Here is a 27390-nt window from a genome sequence, read left to right as displayed (position 1 = left end):
CAAATGTTGGAGGCCAGGAAGGAGGCAGCAAGTGCTTTTAAAACCATAATATACTTACAAACATGACGCCCCCACCTGAAGTTAGTGCCCTGTGTGGTCGCACTGCCCTAGAGCCACCCTGCTCAAGGGTCCTGTGACCTCAGTGACAGAGTCACTGCCACTCTATGGTGTGCTGCTTCATAGGTCTGTCCCCAAGACTGGAGGTGAACTTCATGGATAGTGGTGGACAGGCCTTCAAGGTTAATCCACACTTGGCACCGATAGGGTCCACCTGCTGGTGCTAAGACACCAGGGCTTTTAAAATCTTGCGGTGCCTTCTAAGGTGTAGCACAGGAATGTGCTCCCTCAGGAGAGTGGTCTGGGAGCCTGGTCATTAAGGCTGAACCTAGTTCACCAGTTCCACTTCAGCAGCTCTGACCATAGCGCCACATCCTCTCCCCCACTGAACACCATACTGCCTCACTTAGAGAAACTTGCACTGCACTGACCCGCTATAAACACCTGGATGTGACTCCATTCTAATTACACACTAGACAAGAGCAATATGCTGCCTAAAAAAATTAACATCCTAGAAAAAGCAAACACTCATAGCGAATGCAAGATTAAGTAAAGCATGTCAAATGTAAGCAGGAACAACATGGTTACCTTTTTCCTTTTACACTCATTATTCTGGAATTAGTGAGTGCTTTAGCATGAAAAGGTAAGGCCATGACTACAGGGCCCGAAAGGGACCTGTTTCAGTACCCATTGCTTATATCTTTTCAAAACATAAGCAGTATGGTTTAAAAGGACCACATTCAGTAACACACAGTCACTGTACACATTTTGGGGCATATTATCAAGGGCAATATTGCCGCTTTAGCGGCACTTTTTGCCGCTAAAGCGGCGATATTTTTATCGCCCTATTAGCAAGCTGTCGCTAACAGCTGTTAGCGACAGTTTACTGGCAATAGCGTCCGTTTTTTTTGCAACTTTGCTTGTCAGCGATATTTATCACTAATGACATGCAAAGTAGGTGTTCCTCACTAAAACTAAATGGAAACAGTCGTAATCACAACTTCCCCTTATTATCAATGCCCGCGTTGCGATAAAAAAAGTCGCCCTAACCGCGATTATCGCTGGTTCCTAATGCCTGATTGAAACCCGACTTAGACATCTTTTCAATGGGAGGTGGATTTTCAGGCTGAGACCACCTTAGCTTATTACCAAGGATTTCACTAACGCAGGAATTTCATCACTGGATGTCCAGCGATGATCAGTCATTTCGCCGCTATCGCTGTTTTTTTTATTGCCTACGTGTTGCTAATAACGCGCTATCTCCGCGATAAAAACCAGCGATAGCCAGCGGTAAACAAATTGACGCTAAGCGCGCTTTCCGATATTTATCGCAAAGCGTTGCTAATATGCCCCTTTGTTTTCCAATTCACCCATCAAGCAGGTATTTCAGTACCTCCAGGCAAGGTGCACTTTCCCACACAGGGAAAACAATGTTGTTCAAAGGGAGAGGAGAAAACAAAAGTATCACTTCACTGGCAAACACTGTAAAGTGGCGCTAATGTGCTTAGGTGTAAATCATTCTGGCCACCTTGAAACCACTCTGTCTTGCTTTAATTAGTTATTTATTTTTCACAATTGGAATGTTTTATTTCTCTCCACCCTGAGGCTGCACTTGTGTCAGAAAAAGACAACGTTTCCAGCAAAAATGTTTTTTCTTTTTTGGATCCATTTCACAAGGGAGCAAATAAACGAAAGGAGGAAAGAGAGGGTAATACCCGTTTCTTGAAGTCTCGGTTTTCACTAGCTGAGGAGCGAGACAGAAAGAGAGGGAAGACTCGGAGGCCTAGAAGCCGTCACCGTGGCGTGTGTGCACAGTTTAATTTATGGGGACTTGGGGAGGCCGTGCGCGCAGGAGCACTATTTAATTTGAGAAAACTGTTCTCCCTCGCTGAGAGTGAGGGGGCCCCTGGAGCGTGGGGGCTCCCCCACACTGCGGGGGCTGCGGGGGCCTGTGTTACGCCCCTGCACTGCTGACGTGGCCCGACCCGCTGTTCCGCGCTGAATGCAGTAGCAGTTGGCAGAAAAATGTGAAAGGCAAAACAACAGTCCGGTGGATGAAGAGGGCTGTCTGAAATCTCTTGCAACTGAAGGCCATATTTACCAAGGGTTGAGTCGAATTTGCACCACACAATGGGGTGCAAAAGTGATACAACCCTTAAGATGCGATTTAGCATGCCACACAAGGACACCTTGTGTGGCCCTGAATAAATTGATAAATCCAGAGTAACGCAATGCAGCGCTGATCGATGCGTTGCATTACACTACCCCAGGGTGGTGTTCCATGGGTGGTGCGTGGGTGTTCCCATGCACAACACATTGATATCAACACATTCCCAGATTTATCATAAGTGGTAGGCCTGGGAATGTGCCAAAACTGCAATGCCTCTCCAGGTGAGGCGTAACGAGGAAAAATATGTTTATTTCTTCTTGTTTTTTTCCTATGTGTGTTGCATTCTACAACACACATAGAAAGAGGAAAATGCCTCAGGGGCTTGCTTTTGTACAGGAAGGTGTTCCTTCCTGTAAAAATGCAATCCTGCTAACAATGCAGCCACCGTCGCCTCATGTTGTATGGAATGGAATGGGTTTTTGTAAAGGGCATGGCTACTCTGGAGCATCCCAGCGCTAAGCGGAAAAAACAGAAGGGGCAGGCCAGAAGTTAAGGGAAGAGCCAAGTCTTCAGATGCTTCTGAAAAAATAGAGTGGATAGGTTCACTACGGAGGTCAAGCGGGAGAGCATTCCAAAGTTTGGAGGCATTGTATTAAAAAAGCCTACCCCCGCTTCTGGCTCTCTTGATTCTGGGCACTTCTGCCAAGTGAAGCGTGTCGGAACGAAGACTTCTGGAGGCTTTATATGGACGGATTAGAGCTTTAATAATCGGTGATCCATTACCTTTCAGAGGCTTATGGGCAACACATAGAGCTTTGAATTTAATTCTCTCCTGCACCGGGAGCCAGTGCAGGGAGCGCAATGCGGGCTTCGTAGAGCAGCGGTGGCTAGTGGTGGTGTATGAGTGCCTGCTTTGGAGATAGGCAGCACATTGTGCACCAGCGCTGGTAAAAAGTAGGGGGCAGATGTACAAGCCCCTTGCGAGACTTTTACGCCGCCGTTGCGTCACTTCTGTGACGCAGCGGCAGTGTAAACCATGCGCCATGTTGCGCCTTATTTACAATGTGACGCATCTAGGGAGATGCGTCACGTTGTAAAGCCCTGCGCTACATTAAACCTGCGTCAGGTTTAATGTATGCAGGGTGGGCGTTCCGTCGGAAAAAGCCTCGGAAAAGTGACGCAGTGAAATCTACAAGATTTTCCGACGCTGCTGCGTCAAAACCCTGCGCCTGCTTGAAGCAGGCGTAAGGCATGACGCAGGATGTTCGGTATGGGCAGCCCCTGAGCATTGCTGGAGTTGCGTCGTGCTTGCGACACGACTCCAGCAATGCGCCGCCCTTATGCCATCAGATGCGTCACGCATCTGTTTATCCTTGCGCCATGATGCGCTGCATTGTAAATGCGGCGCATCTGTTGTGGTGCAAGGGTAAACTTGCGTGGCGCATCTTTCCTGGCGCATCCCTGCAAATCAGCAGGAAACATAAATCTGCCCCTAGGAGTGCACCGTACCATGTTAAGTACAGACCATTCCTCCACTCTGTTTCAATCACGGTGCGCAGCAAGATCACTTGCTGCGCTGATATGATGATGAATATGGCTCTAATTATATTACATAGAATTTTAGCAAAATCAAAAGATAACGATTAATGTGAGGTCTGTATATGTGCAAAACCTTTTTGAAGTCGCAAATGGGCCAAATTGCAGAATCTGCCCGCTTGTGACTGTAAAAAAAATATTTTGTAATGTACAAATGCCAAATTGTGATTCAGTACCTTGTTACTGAATTGCAATTTGGTTTAGCAATTTGGTATTTGGAAGGGGCATGTTTAGGGTGTCCCCTCCAACTACCCAATTGCAGTGGTATGCATTAATCTTTTTCCACCAAATTAAAGTTGGAAAACATTACTTTTTTACTGACTACTAAAAGGTAGTAGTAACCATTTGCAAATGGTAAGAGGTCCCCAGGCACCCCTTACCCTTTGAGGATGTAAACAAAAATATTTTTAAGAGTAGGCAGTGGTCCCACAGATCACTGCATACGCATAGAAAATAAAACTTTAACGTTTCATTATCTATTTTTTAAATGCATCATCTTTTTCTTTAAGGAAAACTAGCTGCATAAAAAACGTTTAACTTAATACAACACAATCACAGACATGGTGGTCTGCGGACCCACACAGGCCACCATCCCTGTGATGGCTACCATTCCTAATGGGTCCCAAACTGCGACATACCTCATTAATAGTCGAAAGGTACGTTAATTTTCTTGCCTCATGATTTCCCCAAAAAATAAATATCATACAGAACATACATACATATATAGGGTCTCTCAGACAAAACTCTTTCAACATTGGTCTGTGGAAATGTCACTCAAATTAAAGTCCCTCCCACCACAGTTTAAGGTATATCTTAACAGGCTAGCCCACTCCTACCACTGGATGCTTTCGATTTGAGGTACTGCCTTTTACCCTTGCACATGAACACATACACCTGATTTCGAAATTTTAAAAAAATCCCCATAAATCAAAATTGTTTGACACGTGTAATTTCCCATGCCCTTTGTATAGTAGGGTTACATCAACTATATTCATAACTCTAAAGATGAACTATTTTCATAACTCTAAAGATATTTATTGTAAATGTCAATGCTCATTCCTCACTATAAACCAGCTAAAATAATTGGTCCTATTGAAAACAAGCACAACTCGTTAAAATGGCAAAAGTGTGTATGGAAATGTATATACTAACCCTCCTATAGCTTGGTGCAGGTCATCATTATTCAGAAGGCTGCAGTAATGCCATTCTCCTCTAGGGGGAGCTTCAAAGCACCTAGGGATGACTAGTCGAACTGCTGGTTGAGCTAAGCATTTCAATGATTTTGCATTTGACTTATGAGGGACACCTAATAATGACTAGTGGAACTGCAGCTTTGAGTAAGAATGTCAATGCTTTTACTTTTGGTTTGCGAGGGGCACCTAGTAACCACAAGTGGAACTGCAGCTTAATGTAAGAATTTACTGACTACTAAAAGGTAGTAGTAACCATTTGCAAATGGTAAGAGGTCCCCAGGCACCCCTTACCCTTTGAGGATGTAAACAAAAATATTTTTAAGAGTAGGCAGTGGTCCCACAGATCAATGCATCCTCTTTTTCTTTAAGGAAAACTAGCTGCATAAAAAAAGTTTACTTTATTACAACACAATCACAGACATGGTGGTCTGCGGACCCACACAGGCCACCATCCCTGTGATGGCTACCATTCCTAATGGGTCCCAAACTGCGACCTACCTCATTAATAGTCGAGAGGTACGTTAATTTTCCTGCCTCATGTTTTCCCCCAAAAATAAATATCATACAGAACATACATACATATATAGGGTCTCTCAGACAAAACTCTTTCAACATTGGTCTGTGGAAATGTCACTCAAATTAAAGTCCCTCCCACCACAGTTTAAGGTATAGCTCAACAGACTAGCCCACTCCCACCACTGGATGCTTTCGATTTGAGGTACTGCCTTTTACCCTTGCACATGAACATATACACCTGATTTCGAAATTGAAAAAAAATCCCCATAAATCAAAATTGTTGGACACTTGTACTTTCCCATGCCCTATGTATAGTAGGGTTACATCAACTATATTCATAACTCTAAAGATGAACTATTTTCATAAATCTAAAGATATTTATTGTAAATGTCAATGCTCATTCCTCACTATAAACCAGCTAAAATAATTGATCCTATTGAAAACAAGCACAACTGGTTAAAATTGCAAAAGTGTGTATGGAAATGTATATACTAACCCCCCTAAGCTTGGTGCAGGTCATCATTATTCAGAAGGCTGCAGTAATGCCATTCTCCTCTAGGGAGAGCTTCAAAACACCTAGGGATGACTAGTGAAACTGCTGGTTGATTTAAGCATTTCAATGATTTTGCATTTGACTTATGAGGGACACCTAATAATGACTAGTGGAACTGCAGCTTTGAGTAAGAAAGTCAATGCTTTTACTTTTGGTTTGCGAGGGGCACCTAGTAACTACAAGAGGAACTGCAGCTTAATGTAAGAATTTCAATGCTTTTGTATCGGACTTGATAGGGACACCTAGTAATGACTATCGGAATGCAGCTTCTTGTAGGAAATTCAATACTTTTGCATTTGACATGTGAGGGACACCTAGTGATGACTTGTGGAATTGCACATTAACAAAATAATATAAATCCTTTTACATTTGACTAGTGAAGCACACCAAGTAACAACTTGTGGAACTGCATTGACTAGTGAGGGACACCAAGTAACAACTGGTGGAACCGCACCTTCATGAAAGAACATTAAAGCTATATTAGAGTAGCAAAAGTGGATATGTCATGTTGAAGCCACACCCCTCAACATTGTGAAGTACATTTTAAGCAGTTGCATCTTACTCAAGAAGGATATTTAGTAACAACGCAAGTTATTGCAGCTTTGTGACAGACTTGTTAATCAGTAGCTTCTGACTTATTAGCTACATCTAGTAAAGTCTGATGGGGCTGCAGTCTTTTTAAAGACTTCACACGTTTTTTTCTGACTTGGAAAGTACATGAAGTGCTTGAGGTAACTGTAGCTATGTGAAAAACCAGACCAATTGGCTTTGCTAAAGCTCATTGTACATATGGTGGCAAAACCCATGTTTACAGTGTCCAGTGCTTCAGTTGTTTTCAAGAGGCTCACCAGCAAATAAGAAGCTGTTGAGTACTTAAGTGTAGGACCGAGGATCAATCGTGTGAGATCACTGAGGTTGAAAGGATGAGTCATATGATTTCTTCTACCCCTGGTATTTTGGCAATCGATAGCCGTGGTCAGACCTGTGATGATAGCCATGGTCAGAACTGTGACAAAAGGTCTGTTTTCCTCTTTGACAGTGTGAACTGTTACATCACTCATAGGCTGACAGTATCCGCCCAAACCAAGTAATAGATATTATTCACAACATATTGATGCACAGCGTATGGTGCAGTCTGCAATATAGTATGTTACAGTGCATGAAATACATACTAGATTCCGGTCTGTATGATGCAGTTTGTGGAGGACGAACATGTCAGTACTGTGTTAGCCTTGAATTTAGGGCGAGGAGTCTTGTATGCATTGTTATTATTTTGTTGCAAACTTATCACGCTACCCATTTCAGTCTGAAATTCACTACCTGAAAAACACAGAAAGCAGCAAAATGTTAGACGTTCTTTGGTGTTTCTTTCATGGTGGAATAACTGCAGTGCCATTTCAGGAAGCACTTACTTTGCATGTCTTTAACATTGATAATCCAACTTTCATCCCACAGCATTTTTTGCTTCTGGTACAGGAACCACTACAATAAAGGAAAACATAAGCACCCAATTACTACCAAGAGTTTCTTGATTATTTTCTTTATTATTTGAGAGGGTTCTTCGGGATAGGTACCAGAAGCTCTCAATTAGTTGTGCAGTAATCAATATAGAGAAAATGCAACTCATAAGGTACAATTTCTGTATGAAACCATTGAAAAGCAGAATGCAAATCATGAAACAGTCTTCTAAAAGAATGTTGTGATTCTAGTACTGATTCCTTGCCTCAGATACATACAAAAATGCCTCATGGGAGGTGGGAGTATGACATTGTCCTACACGTAAAGTTATTGCTATGAAGAAGGGATTTTAATGGCTGGTTTAGTAAGCTATTAGAACATGCCACCTGTATGAAAAACCTTTGGATAGTGTTAGGGTGAAAAAGTCCGGCTACCAATACATTATTTCTATCTTCATTCTCTTGTTTCGAATACATATTTAACCCGAAATTTACCTTTGGGAATGTAAGCGGTCGAGTTTCATGCATCATGATAGCCAAGCATGACACAGACAGTCATTATTCCCAGGTAGTAATGAATCATCCTTACTACTGTGAATTGATATGCACATCTTTGCAATGGAATGTCATTTCATCAGTCTATATTTGAAAGTCTGTGAAACTAACATGGATAACTTTTCTTTGAGAAGTATTAGTTCTGTTCCCCTCCAGTCACTCTGGAGAACAGAAAGAAGTCAAGTCCAAGAAAGCTATATATGCTTGTTTCAGAGCCCAGATCCTATACATTCTGATGATGTGATATTTTACACTACAAGCTTGAAAATAAATTATTTTGTAAGCTGAATTAAAGAATTGATAATTCCTATTGATAGTTACTATCATGTTAAGATATAGGATAGCATCTAAAATGTATTTCTCTAGGTAATCACCACTCCTGTGAATGCAATGCTGATTAGCCATACATTTAAGCAGACGAAAGATTTAAACGGATCAGTTAGGTTAAGACATAATAGAGACTTAATTTAACTGTGAGATTGTTATATTAGAAGCCAACTGTGAATGTCAGTTTTAATGCCGTATAGTACACTTCAAGGGTTTCCACTGGTGGTAGTCTCACCTGCCAAACCCATTCTCCCCTCCATTTAGAGATGTGGAACTGCTGAGTTAATTTCCGTTGGTGGTAACCCTCACCCATCTGTGAATTCGCCACAGGACTACTGGCTCACAGTGAAGGTCATTTTGTCCTATTGAGGTCAGGGCTACCAGCGCTCATTTTTCGCCCTAGCGTTCGCAGGCAAGGCGCTGACACTGATGAAGGTGAGGAAGGTTGTATGCCAGTATACAACATTCTGGCATACAACCCTCACATCAGGAGTCTCCAAGGAAAGGAGGTCTGACTTATACCACAAAGCTATAACTTTCGTGCTTCATGGGTGCTGGGTTGAACGGTTGAGAGTGGTGCAGAAAAAAGACAGCTTCATGTAAAACAAAGGTTAGGAAAAAATTATTGCTTGGAACACTATTTTGTGTAATATACTGTGAAACAAATTAGCAAAGGTATTCCTTTGGTTGCCAGTATAGGCTAACTTTTTTATTGTGCCAGATGTGTTTGGGGGCCCACGAGGCAAGCCGGGGCTACTAGGCCTCAGCCCTGGGGGTTTGGGTCATTTGCCTCTGAAGTGCCAGGGTCTGTCCTAATTTGGCGTGACACACAGGCTTCTGATGGAGGCAGTAATCAAGATCAGAGCTCAACAGTCAACAGCAGAGCAATACAGGATTGTCCTACACAGTGCTTTACTGTATAAAATAAAGGTACTTTATTGCACATAAAAACTGGATAATTGAAAAGTATTAGTGAACGGGTACAATTTAGTGAATTGGGTGCAGAGGTTACTGTGCCTCAAACTGTTATCTACTCCTCTCCTCCCAGGTTCCCCATCTCCTCACAATTAAGAGGGTCTGTCCTCTGGGTCAGAATTCCTGCATTGGCAAAAATCAAGGCCAGGTGCAGATTACCCACCTCTAGTACATTTAATCTGCCCAGTTTACCAAAGTTCTTTCCCTCTCATGGTAGGCAGGTTGGCTTGTAGGTACCTCAGGTCAGATAAACATCTTCCAGCAAGGCAAGATTCAGGTAATGTCCCCTCACTCATCAGAAGTTGGCTGTCAGGCAGACACCAGCTTTGGTTACAGTGCAGTTCTCTGAGGTATGTGCAGAGCACTCACTTCCTGAGTAATAGATAACATGGAACTGAAATACGTGGGTCAGTGGTATCCCCATTTACACAGTGAAGGTAGACAGAAGATGTGTATCCATTGTCTGCACCTTTGGAACAGCTTTGGGATGGTTCTACTTTTGAGTGTTCTTTGCAGTGCTCTCTGGATATCCTCTTTGTGTAGTGTGATGCCCCTAGTAGTAGGGTAGTCTTGAGCTTGGAGCATTCATAACAGAGGCACACAGAGGTTGAGTTTTCTACACTGGGCTGTCAACACCCACATTGCACAGTGATCAGTAGGAAGACAAAGAACTGGCCTCATCAAAAAGCGACCCTTTCACTTTGAACCTCGGAGACTTCTGTCTAACACTTTATACCCACCCTCTACCGAATGGCAGTGCCATTTTAAGGCTAAGTAGCAGCTCTTCTCATCAAAGAGCCTTGTGTACTCTCTCCTTGCTTCAGTTTCTACATCTTCTCCCTCCAGCTTCTGGAATGCCAGCAAGACACTTCCCCTGTGTGTGGAAACCTCACCTTCATCTTCCACACAACCAGAATGAACCCTATTGGCCTCCATTACCCAGGCACACAAAATGCACGTAATACGCAGTCCACGTACTCAAACACATAACATATACTTGAGATGTTAGTGCTAGAAAATGTATTGGTGTGTAGAAGTATAACTTTACAAAGGTGGGCCAGGAAGCCTGAACTCCAGTGACACAGGTTGAAAGATCTGGCAAAGCCCTGTATACACAAAACACTGTATGCTAACATCAACTCTCAATGTACTAAACCTGTATTTGGGACAGTGGTCCACTGTCAATCTAATGAAAGCATTGGTGAATTCTTCCAGCCAGGTCACAGGACAGGTTTCAGGACCTCTCACATGTTAATTCACAGGCGTAGACACCTGTATACACAATAGATTAGTGTGTGGCTAGGCCCAAAATCAAAAACCAGAATATCAGATACTCACAATAGGGTACTCAGGGGAACTAAGGGAACTATAATTTCAGAAAAACTTGCAATCATCCATTGAGAGCTGAAATAACGAATACAAAAAAGTAAAAAAGCAAAAGAATAAACAAAGGCGACAGATAAAAATAACAAATAAATAATTTTCCTAACTTTAGTGCAACCCAGCCCATGACCAAAACATTTTCCCCACAGCCTCCACATCACCATATACCTCACCTTAACCCTATGAGAAATTTGGGTTTATGGATGGATGTTGTGTACAAACCCTATCCCCCAAGAATGCGTTCATCTGTACCACTGAATATAAGCTATGTGGAATATCTCATACCAAAATATCATGTGCTCTATTATAGCAATCATTTATTTTCAAATAAGTTGAATCACCCATAGGTGATATAAAGTGCTTCTTATTCCCTCTTTCACACTAATACACTTTAGTTTTTAAAACTAAAATCAAAGATAGAACAATGTTGTGTAATATACATTTTCAGACTGCTCACAATGATCAATATTACTTTAAAAAGTCCTCTTTACGGTAACATTTTTGGGCATGTACAAGATGGCTGTGAAGTATCAAGGACCTTGAGGAGCAGATTGAAGGATAAATCTGTGACTTAAACCTTCCAGCAGATTGACATTGATTACATGTTTCTGGAGAATGTCCAAAATTCTTCTAGTAGATGGCTTTCGTGTGGGCCAACAATCACATGTATCCCCCTCTACTCCTGGTATATTTCCTCTGTGGCCTGGTGGCCATCCATGGGGTTGATATGTCTGTCAGTAGGGTTTTGCTAATGATAGATTATGAGCCTGATTACGAGTACGGCGGTCCATAGGTCTGACGTAACTGCTGGGGTGTGGCGCCGCACAAGCGGTGCCTGTCACGTTGTGCATGCCAATGCACAACATGCATTTTCTACATTGTGGTGGGTGCTGCTCACAGCACCGCCCGCCACAATGTTGAATATGCGGGATGCGACCACCATGGTGGCGGTCGAATCCTAATTGGCGGTGCGGGACCGCTGCACCACTGGCGGCTGATCCCAGCACCGCTAGGATGGCGGGCGGACTTCTCATGGACCCCTAAATTGTATCGTACATTTTCATATGTATGCTATCTAGTTCTAGAGTGGATTAAAGTACTTTTCTTGTTGAAAGTCAAGCCCTGGGCTGCACAATCATTTATTGTACTAGTGTGTGTTTATTGAATGCTGACACTACTGCTCACCCTTAATATATTTGTTAATACTGCCAGTTGTCTTTACTACACGTTTGCCTTTAATCACACTTTGAAGGGGAACCCATGTTTCTACCCAACATGGTATGTGAGTCACATGGTAGTATTACATGTCGTAATACTGCATTGATTTCAGAGGAGAAACCCTCCAGATGAAACCTTGAAAAATATGGCTCTAGATACAAGCCCAGAACTATTATTTGACATGTGGTAATTGTTTGCAGTAGCACAGATTTCCACATGATATGCTCCATGCTTTAAAGGAATACATGGTATCAATTTAAGATTCAGGCTAATTCCACAACTTGGTAGTAAGAATACCTCTTTTATTGGTAAAATTGAGCACACTGAGTCGACAGGACAATGTCCATTCATAATACGGGCCTTATCAATTAGCCTTTACAATACCTTATCATTTTCACCTAATACTTATTGGTAATCTTCCCATTTTTCTGACATTTTTTACTGCCATGTGATTTTTGAATCCCAAAGATTTTAACATTTAAAAATAACTTTACCCTCATAGACCTATTATGGTGCATTTTGCTCCTCTTGAAGTTCCCACCTAGAAGACACAAAAAGTCTTAGGACTATGTTTTTTAATGCTCATCAGTGACAAATGCATTGCTTCTATACTGCCTAGCTATCATTATGTGGTCAAACAAATAGAGCCTGGCAAACTGCCTGGACTTAATCTGTTCATTCTGCTAATATAGTCATATTTTATTCTGATGTATCCAAAAAACAAAGCTGCCCAGAAAACCTTGTTTAAAATCATTAAGTAACATGTTAGAAAAATCTTTTTAAAAAAATGCTAACCAGTATTAAAGATGCCACGAAATAATGAACATAATTTTTTTCTAAAGAAATTCCCAATAGCTCTTAAATATAATTGGAACATACCACAAGTCCACATACGAATCCACTGAAAAACAAGGCAAGTGGAAGTCCTACTGCTATTTTGATGCTTGTAGACATGGGACAAGGACCACAGTCTGCTGGGCACAAAGAACATCCTTCTTGGGGACTGCAGATGTTGTCCCCACACACTAGTAAAGCAGAGTAGAAGAAGCCAATCAGCACTTTCTAACTATGTATTTAATTATTTGTAGCTACATAATTTCAACCATATACAATCAAAAAACATTGATACAGAGGACTTGCATTATTTGTGTAAATACTGAGTGTAGAACTGAGACAAAGCTGTGAAAATATAGGGTTAGATATGCATATAAAAAGTAGGTAGTTGAAGAGTGGTTTACAAAACATTGAACAGACTTCTTTATTTCTACAAACATTGAACAACTGATCTTCTGAAATACATGACTGCAATAAACACTGTACCTCTGGAATGCCTAAGGAAATTGCACAGAAAGTTGCTTCTTAGTTCTACATCCATTGAAGAATTTAGGGCTGCACTTATTTATGCTCCAGGTTAATGAAAGCAAGACACATCTCAAGCAACCACTAAATCAAATATCAAAATGAGGATCCTCTAAAGAAACTGTAATCTGAAATCCCAGGTCCTTGTATGGCAATGATTATACTAAACATAAACTTGAAATGTATACAGTATACTATTGTCTATATGTGAAACTGGCAGTAAATGTATGTATGACGTTACAACGTGTGCTGTTACAACGCATGCTGTTACAACAAAACTGTTACAACGCAAGTGGATTTACAACGCATGCCATTACAACGCAAGTCTTTACATCGTCTTGCGCTAGATGGCGTGCTAACATTAGAAAAGTGTAATTTACTATTCCAACTCCTGTCCACTTAACAGTAGGGAAGGTGTTGGAATAGTAAACTACACTATTTGTAATGTTAGCACGCCATCTAGCGCAAGTCGATGTAAAGACTTGCGTTGTAATGGCATGCGTTGTAAATCCACTTGCGTTGTAACAGTTTCGTTGTAATGGTAGTGCGTTGTAAAAGTTGCGTTGTAAAGGTTGTTCCCCGGCAGTAAATATGTATGCTTACACATAATCAGATATACCTCCAACTAGTAGTCTACATGTTCACGCTATGATTACATTTCTCAGATCTCATACCATCATTATGTCTTGATATGTTTCTCTTCTAAGACTGTCAGCCTGAATTACCGTATTTTGTTTAAAACAACAGCTCTAGAAACAAGTTGTACCTCTTTAAACTAAGCACGATTTGTTGTGTGATATGCTCTTTAAACTAGCAAAATTTCATGAAATTCCTGATTTTCCAAATTTCCAAAGTTTCAAAAATTAAGTTCTCCTTTACACGTGTCAAGGTTTGCTGCATATTTTAAGAAAATTGTCATTGCAGGATAATTTGCACTCTATTCAAACTCAGATGAAAAATTTATGTAGATTTTTTCTCTATCATAATAAATATTTCATAAATTAATTGTTGCAAAAGTCATCATTTTAATGCATATGTGGGAAATTGTAAACTTCATGAGCTTTGGCAAGGTTTCCAAAGATCTTTGTGAAGGCTGTTTATGAAAAACTGTATGTAAGGGCAACAAATGTCAGCAAACGTGTTTCACAAACAAGTGGTTTCACCACCTTTACCATTAGTTTGTTGCTTATTGTGGGCGAATCCAAAGAAAAATGGACACCAAAGACCTTAGGTTATAATCTAACATGTGTTGGCCGATGTTTATTACTAGGGGTGGGCGGAATTTGCGAAATCCACTTTCGCAAATTATCGCGAAAATTTTTTACATTATCGCAAACAAGCGGAAATATCGCGAAGATGCGGAAGTTTTTTTCCCGCATGTTCGCGAGATTTTCTGCATGGTTGCGGGTCGCCAACTTACCCATGTGGTTGCTTGCGGGCGCGGCCATCTTGTTTTGAGTTGTCTCGCGGTGCATGATCGCGAGAAGAAAGACATGATCGCGCGACGCATGATGTCACTGCGGGCGCGAACTGTCGTGAGACAGCGCAAATGGCTAAAAACAATACAACATCTCATGGAGAACGCGACCGGATTAAGAAAACTTGTCGGCGAACGTAGGGATTCAGGTAAGGCGATTGCGCGCGCGCGAGAATGTATTATTTTACAGCGCGAGCAAAAAACAAATTATCGCCAAGCTGCGGAAAGCGGAAATTTTGACAATTTCGCGCTCTCCGCGGAACGCGAAAATGTCAAATTATCGCAATTTCCGCGAACGGAACTAAATTTTCGCCCAGGCCTATTTATTACCCATGTCCAAGAAGAAACCTACAATCAAAAAATAACTCTGTTTAATCAGACAACAGTCTTTTTGACTTGTTCCTCCCCTCCCAAATGCCTATGACCACAGAAAACCCATGACCTCAAAATCCCTGTCTTAATTGATTGACTTATATAGGGTCAGGGGGAGTCTGAATAAGTCTTTACAGAACCACTTTTCCCCCAAACCACATTTTTCTAAAAATGTTTTAACATAAAATCACTATAAATTCAGGAGTTACGGCATATTCAAGAATGAATGACTTCTTAATAGTGTGCAAAAGGCCGCTTTAATATAACAGGTGCACAAACTTTATAAAAAACCTTGGCTTTACGCCATACATACTAAAGATCAATTGGGCCTCACTATACATCTTGAATTACTATCCAAATCCTCCCCCCTCCTCCCCTAAGCAACCCTTCACAAACCATAGCCAAACAAAAATCCAGTAACAAATCTCCTCACTCAAACTCCCTGCATCCAATCCACATGCCTACACCACTGTTTCTATCTTATTCCATTCTTCAACTCCCCCTCCACTCCCCCCGAAATCTCAACTGGGTCCCAACCTGACCAACATTTGTGCAATAACTTTTAAACTTGTCTACAACCCGCCAAGGCACCTGCTCATCAACAGTGGCAATACACAAAAAAATCCTTGCCCTTGCGCACCTGCCTCACCAAAATTAGAAAACAGGGGAAACCTCGCTACTGTCCCCACCAGCTTGGGTGTACCATAAACTAAAATGGCACCCCAATATATCTACATAACCTGAAAAACATTAATAGGCCCACCCCGCACTCTGATCGATCAGGGCCACACTCGCTCTTGGACCCTACCACCTGCCTGAAGATTCCGGGGTTAGGGCATTCTGCCCCCTCCCCCCCAAAACCCCATTGGGTGGGATGACGTATCCAAGAATGACTAACTCCATAATAGTGTGCAAAAGGCCGCTTTAATGATTTAATGAAACAGGTGCACTAGCTTTATAACTATCCTTGGCTCCATGCCTTACATACTAAACATCAATCGGGCCTCCACTATAGATCTTGAATAGCTATCCAAATCGTCCTCTCCCTCTCCTAAGGAAGCCTTCACAAACCAAACCAACCACAAATCCAATCACAAATCTCCTCACTCAAACTCCATGCATCCAACTCTTGTGCATACACCACTGTTTCCATCTTATTCCATTCAACTCCCCCTCTCCTTCCCCCTGAAATCTCAACTGGCTCTCAACCTGACCAGCGTTTCTTGCAATAACTTTTAAAGTTGTCTACCACCCACTACCAAAAAAATCACTGAGTTTTACTGTACCCCCCCCACCACCCCCTGGTAAAAGCAGTTACATAGCCCACCGGCAAATGCAACATTTCTTCCAGCACGTTCCGCACCTGCATCAAATGCAGTTCCATCCCATAGATGGACAGATACAGCCCAAATTCTCAAAAGAACTCCACCATCTTATATTTTTTGTCACAGTGTTCAAGCAAAACCAAACCATCTGTCTTGCAGAACTTCCGCAATTCTCTGTTCCCTTTCCTCCTTGCACTATCAATAGCCCCTGGTTTCGATGCCCCCCTGCCAGACTCTTCTAGGTATAACTCGATCAGCACAATAGTGGCACCAGACCATGTTGCTTTTATCTCCTCCAAGTTGTTCTTTACACTCTTGACCAGAGCCAATCCCTTCAACTGCACTAAGTCATTGCTAGAAAATGTAACTTGGTCAATAACTCTTGCCACAGCAGGCCCCCCCTTCCAAACCGTTTTAACTGCACCACCGTATCAGGCAGTCCCAATTGTCGTCCTTATCCTGTTTTCAGCTTGCCTTGCTGCCCACTTCATGAAAGAGTGCTCACAAATCCAAACCTCAATGTGCCCTCTCACTGGGCCTGCAATGAAACCTAGGAAAAAAAAGACTTGTGTTAATGCACATCATAAAAAACCCATCCCAGTCGCAAATGGCGTTGATAACAATCTGAAGGCCACCTCCCTACACGTTAAATCCCCACCACTGTCCAACCACTGGATTATGCCTCCATTTCGACCCAAAATGAGTGGGACCCAAAATTCTGTGCCCCATACCCCAAAGTGCTGTGCACCTATCGCAAAACCCCCAAAACATGCGATGTTGAAAAATCGAGTCCCATCCGTATGCCAAAAGATCTCCCCAAACCCCCTGCACCCCTTGCTGGCACAGTGCAATTCACCATTCTCATGGGTCAAACCTGTGCATACAGATACGCTCTAATCACAACACAGATGCCCCTACCCAACCAGTCTATTTTTGACTTTGAGAGCCGCACTTGAACCGCCACAGAAAACATCCGGACAGCCTGCCAACAAATCTCTGCAGACCACCTCCATAACCCAGAGTTAGACAAAAAAATAACCAAACCATAATCACAGCAAACAGCAGCAGCTCCCCATCATCCCTGCAGATACTCGGCAGCATTGAAATAATCTGTTTCAAAATGTCTCGACCAAGTGCCCCTCTCTCTTGACCAGCCTTCCAAACTCAGCTTCCCCATTTCCTTCTACCCCCACAACAGCTTCTCATCGAATGCCATGCCTGTCAACTTACCAGCTATGGTGACGGCGGACAAACCCTTGTCAATCAGAGACATAATGAAATGTACCACATCATTCCGTCTGGCTTGACCCCCGTCTTCGCCCTACACCACGCCACCCCGACTTCACAAACTAATCCCATGCAAGACAGTGCACCTTGTAGGTAGACTCAAACAATGAGCCGAGAGCCACAAATGAGCTGGCATCACAGTCTGCGCCTCATCGGCCCATGGTGAAAGACCAAGAAAGCTCGCCCACTGGAAACAAGAAAGAGCATCGGCAATTTCATTGTTTACTCCTGCAATATGTTGTGCTTTGTAAGTGACATCTGCGCGCAAACACTCTACCACAGAAAACCCGCAACAGTTGTCATACTTTTGGGTCCCGCTCCGACTGTCGATTGCTAATGCTCACCACCTACATGTTGAGCAGTACCGTCTGTTAGCAAACTGGTGCCCCCACAAACACACTGCACCAACAATGTAAAGAACTCGAGGAAAGCAATCCTCCGCCCTCCCCCTCGTTTCCACACCTCTGGCCACTCCTTCACACAACAGAGACCCTGCCAAATGATTCCAAAACCGTTGCCACCTGCTGTGTCAGAAAATAACTGAACAGACCACTCCAATTGCTCCTTCTGTTCCACAATGGGAATACCATTGCATTCCCTCAAGAAAATCCTTCTGCATTTCCTCCTTGAGGCATACCCTGTGGTGAGGAAAAGTCATCACCCCATTCCTCTTCCATAGAAAAGTCATCCCTGCCAGAGCCCCACCCAACCTCCTACAGAACGTCCTGCCTGCCTTTACTGCCCTGCACGCAAAGTTCAAATGAGCTAGCCAGACCTATATGTTTTTCATCTGCACCTTATTTATTTATTTTTTGTGTTTTCTATAGCGCGAACAAGACCCTGAATACGGTATCAGAGTGCTTCACAGTACAGAGCAACAAATTCACAGTTTAGTAGGGTCCTACAGATAGATATCTGGCATATATGAAGTTCGCAAAAGTACAAATCGATAATGACATACTAAGTAGAAATCGGTTGTTCAGTTCAAATCATATTTGGCGAGGCTGTCATCACGGATATCATAGATGTGAGTTTAGAATAACGTATTGGTTCATTGCAAGCAGGAGTGATATCTAAGGTAGAGCTTCCTCAGGAGTCGGATCTTGTGATCGCCAAAATGGGGAGAGTCACTCCAAGAGAGGGGCAAGTCGGAAAGTTATCTGTTGAAGTTTATAGAGCCCCAGTGAGTGAAAATTGCTAAGGAATTAAGGGAGGAATTTGCTCATCAGGAAGGTTTTAGCTTCCTTTTTAAATAATGTTGATGAAGGGGTTTTTCTGATGCTCGGAGGGAGAGAGTTCCAGATTCTTGGTGCAGCTCCAGAAAATGCTCTATCAAATGTTTTTTTGTTGCTGAAGCATAAGCTTTCAGGAGAAAATTGTCGGAGCTCCTAAAGTGTCTGTTTCCTCCAGATATAGTAGGTTTCTAGGCAAGATATTGGGGAGTTTTGTGGTGTAATGCTTTATGTGTAATGCAGGCCTTCTTTAGGTGTATTCTCGCTTTGTGGGGCAGCCAGTTGAGCACCTTCAGGTGTGGCAAGATATGGTCAGATTTTCTAGACCCTGTAAAGAGTCTAGCGTCTGCGTTGAGACAGCCTTTTAAAGGGGCTGTTGAGATCTTGGGAAGACCCGATAGATTTGCACATCCGTATTCCAATCTCGAGATGACTAATGCCTGAACTGCCAAATAGATTAGGGGATGGAGGCGAAAGATTTTTATTCGCCATAAACCTTTGCGTTCTGTTTTCTAAGAAGGATTCAAACCATTGAAGGACTGTGCATGATAGTCCCATTCTGTTTTCTAGCCTCTCCAGGATTTTGCTGTGATTAACAGTGTCGAAAGCGGACGAGAGGTCAAGCAGCACTAGCAGACAGGTTTCATTATGGTCCAGAGCAAGTAGGGTGTCATCAACTATCTGTAGAATTGCTGTTTCGGTGCGAGGCCCGGGTCTAAATCCTGATTGGCAGTCATCCAGTAGCTTGAAATCCGTGATGTGTTGGTTTAATTGTTGTTGAACACATTTTTCCAAAACCTTGGCTAGCATGGGAATGTTGGTTATTGGTCAGAAGTTATTGGGGTCCCAGTGGTTTTCTGTAGGTTTTTTTAAGACGGGGATGACTTGATCAATTTTTAGACAATCCGGGATGGAACCTTGCAAGAGTGATGCATTGATGATTTTGATCCATAGAGGGGAGATGATATGGTAGATGGGAGATATGCATTTTGAATGGAGAGGGTCATTGAAGTGGTTGTTGGGTTTGATAGTTGCTAAGGTTTTTGTAATATCTCTGAGAACGTAAAGTTTGAACGTTAACCATTGAGCATTATTCTTGGGCATAGGCAGAGCAAGTTGGATTAGACCTTCAGCTTGAGTGTTCTTATGGGTAGCTGAGTTGTTTGCGGCCGTCCTGAGCTTGTTCTGTAGAGAGTTTGCTTTAGCGATGAAGAAGGAAGAAGATTCTTAACTACTTAGCTGAGATTTTGAACTCAGGAGTGCGGTTTTGGCCAGTTTGTTTGATTGCTGTTTTAACACTACAAAGAGTTCCTTCGGTCTATTTTTGGCATTGTTTAGTTCCGATTTAAAGAAGTCTTTCTTAGATTTTAGAATACTTTTGTTATAGGTGTTTCTAGACTTCCTTAGCAGTTTAAGTTGATTGGAAGAGGGATTTTGCCTCCATTTCCGTTCAGTTAGTATCAGTTTACGTCTTTCTTCATTCAGGGCTCCGTTGAACCACAGGTTTTTGTCTTTGCCCGGTATTCTTTTGAGTTTTGTTGGGGCTAAGTGGTCAATTAGTTTGGTCATCGTGGAGTTGTAGTGATCGGTGAGTTAATTGACGTTGGACATGTTATTAGGAGGAAGGAGGTCTTTCTCCCAGTAGGAAGTTAGATTGTTCCAGTTAAGGTTTTCGTGTCTCTAACCCAATGTCTGGGCTTTATTTGCTGTGAGGACATTTTCCTTTTTGTGGTGGGTATTTGGAAAGTAATAATATGATGGCCTGACTAATCGCATGGGAGGGGAACAACCTTTACAACGCAACTTTTACAACGCACTACCATTACAACGCATTTTTTACAACGCATAATCCATTACAACGCATGATATTACAACGCATGACACTACAACGCATTTTTAAAAACTACCATTACAACGCATTCCATTACAACGCATACTACCATTACAACGCATACCATTACAACGCATAATATTACACTATACTATCCAACACTTACCCTACTGATGCACCCCCTGGAGTTAGAATAGTAATTTTTACCCCTATACTATCCAACACTTACCCTACTGATGCACCCCCTGGAGTTAGAATAGTAATTTTTACCCCTATACTATCCAACACTTTCCCTACTGATGCACCCCCTGGAGTTAGAATAGTAATTTTTACCCCTATACTATCCAACACTTACCCTACTGATGCACCCCCTGGAGTTAGAATAGTAATTTTTACCCCTATACTATCCAACACTTACCCTACTGATGCACCCCCTGGAGTTAGAATAGTAATTTTTACCCCTATACTATCCAACACTTACCCTACTGATGCACCCCCTGGAGTTAGAATAGTAATTTTTACCCCTATACTATCCAACACTTACCCTACTGATGCACCCCCTGGAGTTAGAATAGTAATTTTTACCCCTATACTATCCAACACTTACCCTACTGATGCACCCCCTGGAGTTTGAATAGTAATTTTTACCCCTATACTATCCAACACTTACCCTACTGATGCATCCCCTGGAGTTAGAATAGTAATTTTTACCCCTATACTATCCAACACTTTCCCTACTGATGCACCCCCTGGAGTTAGAATAGTAATTTTTACCCCTATACTATCCAACACTTACCCTACTGATGCACCCCCTGGAGTTAGAATAGTAATTTTTACCCCTATACTATCCAACACTTTCCCTACTGTTGCACCCCCTGGAGTTAGAATAGTAATTTTTACCCCTACACTATCCAACACTTACCCTACTGTTGCACCCCCTGGAGTTAGAATAGTAATTTTTACCCCTACACTATCCAACACTTACCCTACTGTTGCACCCCCTGGAGTTAGAATAGTAATTTTTACCCCTACACTATCCAACACTTACCCTACTGTTGCACCCCCTGGAGTTAGAATAGTAATTTTTACCCCTACACTATCCAACACTTACCCTACTGTTGCACCCCCTGGAGTTAGAATAGTAATTTTTACCCCTATACTATCTAATACTTACCTTAAATGTAATTTAATATTATGCGTTGTAATGGTATGCGTTGTAAAGGTAGTATGCGTTGTAATGGTAGTGCGTTGTAAAGGTATTTTTTTAAAATGCGTTGTAGTGTCATGCGTTGTAATGTCATGCGTTGTAATGGATTATGCGTTGTAAAAAATGCGTTGTAAGTGCATGCGTTGTAATAGTGTGCGTTGTAACGTCATACATCCCGCATGGGATGATCGAGATAGATTCCACCACTTTTTCTTTGGAGATGATCAAGTTGAGTGTAGCACTTTTGGAACGAGTTGGTAGTGAACAGGCTTGGATCAGGGAGTGGTCTGCTAGGAAGATTTTGACAGCATTCACCTGCTTATCTTAGGGGTCTTCCCAGTGAAGATTGGTGTTGAAGACCTTGGTGTTGTCCAACATCCTGTCCTTAATCTCTTTACAATGCTGCCTTTTCTTCTCTGACAATCTGATCTCCACCCTGTGGGAATCCAACTTAACTCCCAAAAAGGTAAGCACCTGCACTAGCCCCACTGTCTCTTCCTTCACCAATGGAACACCCACATTGTGCATCAAATCCTGAAACAACTACAAACCCTCCTGACATTCCTGTGACTGCAGGACTGAGAACTGAAATCAGCCCTGGCAAAATTTGGCAGACCAGCCCCCGTCAAATTTGGCAGATCAGCCCCCGTCCAGCGCGCAGCGAGCGAGCCCGACCGCTATTAGGGGGGTTTGGGCAAACCTTGACACGTGTAAAGGAGAACTTAATTTTTGAAAAACAACCGACCAAAATTGTAAATTTTACAGCACATTTTTCATTACATAGTCAATTGTATCAACTTTCAAACCACAGTAAATAGTAGATGATGACCTTCAAGAGCACCAGGTTACCCACCCAGTCATATGTACCCATAGACATTCTTTCAGAGAGCACCAAAAATAGGCACAAGTAGTAAATCAGAGAGAAGTAAAAGTGAGACCAGCCCCCACATGGTGTGTATCGAGCAAGCGCAGTGAGCAACCATTACTAGGGGGTACTATGGTGTACATGGACCTGCTCCTAAAGGGCAAAATGGATCCTTTATCAAGCTTATGAGTGAACAGGACGTCTTTCTCGTTATCTCCTCCAAGTTTCTCCCCCCAAATTTCCATTATTCCCCCCTTTCCTTTCCCTCTTCTCCAGCATTTCCTGGCTTTAATTGCGTCACTGGGGGATTTCAACATATGACACTGGCCTTGTAACCATAACGTACAATTATCTCCTTTATCAGTACAATTTAGTGATCTTGTGCCATGGGGGATGGGGGGGTCACAGTGGTGGACATTTAGTGTGGTATGGTAAATCTGGTCCCATTCTCAACAGATCAGTATTACAATTATTCAGAGATAGCAACGAGATTGTTGAGCAGGCAATGCAATGCAAACTGTAATGGGAATGTTTTGAAAAGTTAGGTAGAAACTTCAATGCGGAAGGCCGGTGTTATTTCTACGAGACTGCGTGATTTCTGCTACTGTACAATCAATGCCTCTTAAGTGATGAATGTGATCTGGCCTCAGGCTCTCCTCCTTACTGCAGCATGATGTTCTATTTATATCATTTTGTAGTGGCAGGCCACAGGAAGTGAATCAGTGTAAAATTGCTATAGATTTCGCATATTTGTGTGATTACATATTTGATTGCCGGCCTCAGCGAGGTAGCAGTACTTGCGAGATAAAGAACACAGCGCAGAAATAGAAGCCACTGTTTTGGGGGAGGTCGCAGATTATCTTGTTGAATCAATGCGCTGCTTCAGAATGTACAACCGCATAAAAAGCTGCACCGTATAGAAGTGCGCGATCCCGGCTACTTGGAGAAGTGTCCAATAGCAATTGGTTTTATCATGACAAAGAAATAATACCTTTCCTGGAAAGGTATTACTTCTTTCCTCCCCTTCAACACTGAAGCGACCAATTTCGGCTTTAACTTGCTGGTATAGTCACGCCCTGCCCCCCCCCCCCCAAACCTCCCTCACTGCACCCACCAGCACGTCACCGCCTCCCTGAGTGTGTGTCTGTTTATGTGCGCCAGGGTTAGGAGGGAGAGTGTTGTTTGGCACATGGCTGCCAAGTGCTAACTCGCTAGCCAAGCGGAACTGATTGGGGCCGTTTTGATTTCCTCACACAGCAAAAGAGCAGGCCCTAGCAGCAGGAGGCGACTTTCAAAAGAGACACTAGCACTGAACACGCAAGTGCGCATTTTACCAGCGCAAACTCCTTTCTTGTGAAATCCGGCCTGAAATCCGGAAAATTAAACAAAATATAAGTCATGATTCATGAAGCAACTGAGCCAGCGCATAGGGAACGCACCGAGGGCGACCTTCAACAGATGGAACTGATACAAGGGTACAAAGACCCATTAGAGGTCAAAAGTTACATTGAAGAAGATGGTAGCAGCGCTAAGCCCTTTACCCTATAACCTGCACCATAAGATGTTAAATTACAATCCTATATCAGAATCGCGAATGATCCTGGAGCCCATAAGACACTTCTTGTAGGCTAGCTTCAAATTCTGTTCGCATTAGTTGGTGAAAACTTTATTAATAAGAACGTGCACGAGGGGCACACTTTGGAGTGCTTTAATAAAATGCTGCTCTCCCGAGAGATGTGATTTGTCTAGTACTGTTTTTATTTAATGTATCCCCATAATGGTAGCGAGAGGAGAATGCAAGGGTGTGGCCCTAAAATAAACACCATCTTTAAAGAAAAGCAGCTGCCACCTTTGACTTGCCTATGTCTGTGTTTCAATGCAATGCCCTCTTCTATGTTGAGGTCACTCGCCGATATTGTCGATGCGATGCTGAAATTACTGAGATAAGTAAAGGCATGTAAATATTGTGCGCAGCTCATCATCTTGTCGCTGTGTGCCTTGAATACGAAGCACACCTCCTACAGCGAATATAAAATCAGGCACCGTGTTAGCAGCCGGTTAAGATGCGCTGTCTCTCAGCACACTACATCGGTTATTTAGCGTGAATACTGACTGCACAATCACAATGACATCTAGATACAAGAAAAATCCATGTGCACCACACAATAATTTGACACCGAATTGAAACATCTAACCTAATTCAGGAAACAATGCGGACTACACTACAACAACCACCCTGATGTAAGGATTGAACGCGGCGCCGACCAGGCTGACTGCCACGTGTTGGCAGTATGTTCTGTTAAACTCGGTAATCCACATGGCTCGGACTCCTTCCCAAAAAACAGACTTATCTTTCATGTTCAGGACAAAGCCTTTGTCCTGAACATGAGCTAAAAAAGGCCCCCCACGTTAGCCTAAGCGGCGCAAGTGCCAGAGCCCAGTGGCAACACCAGGCAGTGGCCAGTGGAAAACAAAACAAAAGGACTCAGTCGTGTTAAATTTTTTTTTTACATAAATAAACTCTAGAAAGCCCTGTTGTCTGCTTCAAATACATTTTTCAGCACAAGCCCCAAGTTGGGGCTTGTGCTGAAAAATATATTTTAAGCAGACTTGCTGACCCCAACCTTCGCCCCAGTTACAGCCCCCCAAGAGTCAAGCAGCACAACAGCGCCACCAATGGGAGCACAGTCACACATATCCACAGTGCTGCACTAGCATAGCCAGACTCTCGCAGGCACAGGCAGGCACAGGCAGGCAGCCACCCACCCACCACCACCACCTCGCTCCGGCAGCAGTGGACTCCGCCGGTGGAAGGAGGAACCAAAGGGTTGCCTGCTATTTAAAGGGGGGTGTAGGTAGCAGGCCCGGCTCCAGGAATTTTTGTTTGGGTGGGCCAAAAGTACATTCAGGTGGGCCACTGCTGGCCTGATTTATCGCTTATATATCTAGCCAGGCCTGCTTCTGGGCCCTACTTTTATCTCTCCTTAGTCTTACAAGGTACAGTAAAACACACTCTTTCTAAATGTTATCACTCTAAAAAGTGCTTTTCTTCCATGTAATGTCCCTTTGATGGGAAGAGGAGGTTTCTAAAGTGGGAGTATCTAGCAAGTGACTCTACTCGGGCTCCCTCTGTGCGAGCCTTCAGGGAGAAACCCTCTTCATTACTACCTCCACCTGACCCATGACTGTGCAGCGCACTCCCTTACAGACTTGATTATCGACTTTTCTACCACCCCTCTCCATTGCACCTTATCTCACAGCTGACCTTGGGACCCAGCCCCATATCAGGCACCATCGGGCTGCACTTTCATTATTCCCAGTAAATAACAAAAGTAAAATCACCTTCAAACTTGAAACATTGAATATAGCAGTAAATGTAATCAGCATGCATGTTAAAGTATGCTCAACAGTTGTACTAATCACCTGACTTAATTAAATGAACACAAACAGAAAGGCCATGACAGGGCCGGCTTTAGTGCTGGTACAAAAGTCTTTTTAACCTCTTTTTTGACCTCTTTCTCTGTAGATAACTTACCAACCACCCTCCAACAGTGCTCTTCATCTCTCCGTAGCCACTCCCCCTCATGGCCTCTTCCTCACACCCTAACTACCACCCTCCACCAGTACCTCTCATCTCTCTGTAGCTCCCACACCCCATGACCTCCTCCTCAGATTCCCTCACTGCTCCCTCCACCAGTGCCCCTCATCTGTCTGTAGTTCCCCCCACGCCCCACAACCCATGACCAGATGACCTCCTCCTCGGATTACCTCACTGACACCCTCCACCAGTGCCCCTCATCTCTCTGTAGTTTCCCCTCCACCCCGTGACCTCTTCGGATTCCCTCACTGCTCCCTCTACCAGCGCCCCTCATCTCTCTGTATTTCCCCCCCCACCCCGTGACCACCTCCTCGGATTCCCTCACTGCCACCCTCCACCAGTGCCCCTCATCTCTCTGTAGTTCCCCTCCAGCCTGTGACCCACCTCCTCCTCAGATTCCCTCACTGGCACCCTCCACTAGTGCCCCTCATCTCTCTGTAGTTCCCCCTGCCCCATGGCGTCCTCCTCGGCTTCCCTCACTGCCACCCTCCATTAGTGCCCCTCATCTCTCTGTAGTTCCCCCACCTCATGACCTCCTCCTCGGCTTCCCTCGCTGCCTCTCTCCACTAGTGCCCCTCAGCTGTCTGTAGTTCCCCCCACCCCGTGACCTCCTCCTCTGACTCCTTCACTGCCACCCGCACCTTTCATCTCCCCGTAGCTCCTCCCCACCCCATGACCTCTTCCTGGTATTCCCTCACTGCCACCCTCCACTAGTGCCCCTCATGTCTCCGTTGCCCCTCTCTCATATCCATTCCATTTGTTGTATTGCGCTACTCATATGAGTGTAGGGTAGGGTGTCACAGTACTTTACATAGCACACATTATACAGAGACAATAAATCGGTTTACACGAAATGTCACATAAACTAATGAGGATTACAAGGTGTAGAAATCAATT

General features: G+C 43.3%; 1 protein-coding gene across 1 annotated transcript in view; it reads right to left on the bottom strand.

Moving 5' to 3' along the window:
• LOC146834616 (atrial natriuretic peptide receptor 1-like) overlaps nt 1–27390 on the bottom strand; it is a 961499-nt gene that overhangs the window by 640863 nt on the left and 293246 nt on the right. Inside the window, exons 8-10 of the mRNA XM_085602083.1 lie at nt 12820–12965; nt 7434–7507; nt 7198–7341 (exon numbers count right to left, since the gene is read on the bottom strand). Of these exons, the coding sequence (XP_085458209.1) occupies nt 7198–7341; nt 7434–7507; nt 12820–12965 (364 nt within the window). The remainder of the gene's footprint in view (nt 1–7197; nt 7342–7433; nt 7508–12819; nt 12966–27390) is intronic.

This window comes from Triturus cristatus, chromosome 4_2 (genome assembly GCF_964204655.1).
Source record: "Triturus cristatus chromosome 4_2, aTriCri1.1, whole genome shotgun sequence".
Classification (NCBI taxonomy): Eukaryota; Metazoa; Chordata; class Amphibia; order Caudata; family Salamandridae; genus Triturus; species Triturus cristatus.
Note: the sequence above shows the minus strand (reverse complement) of the source record. Positions and strands in the feature narration are given on the sequence as shown.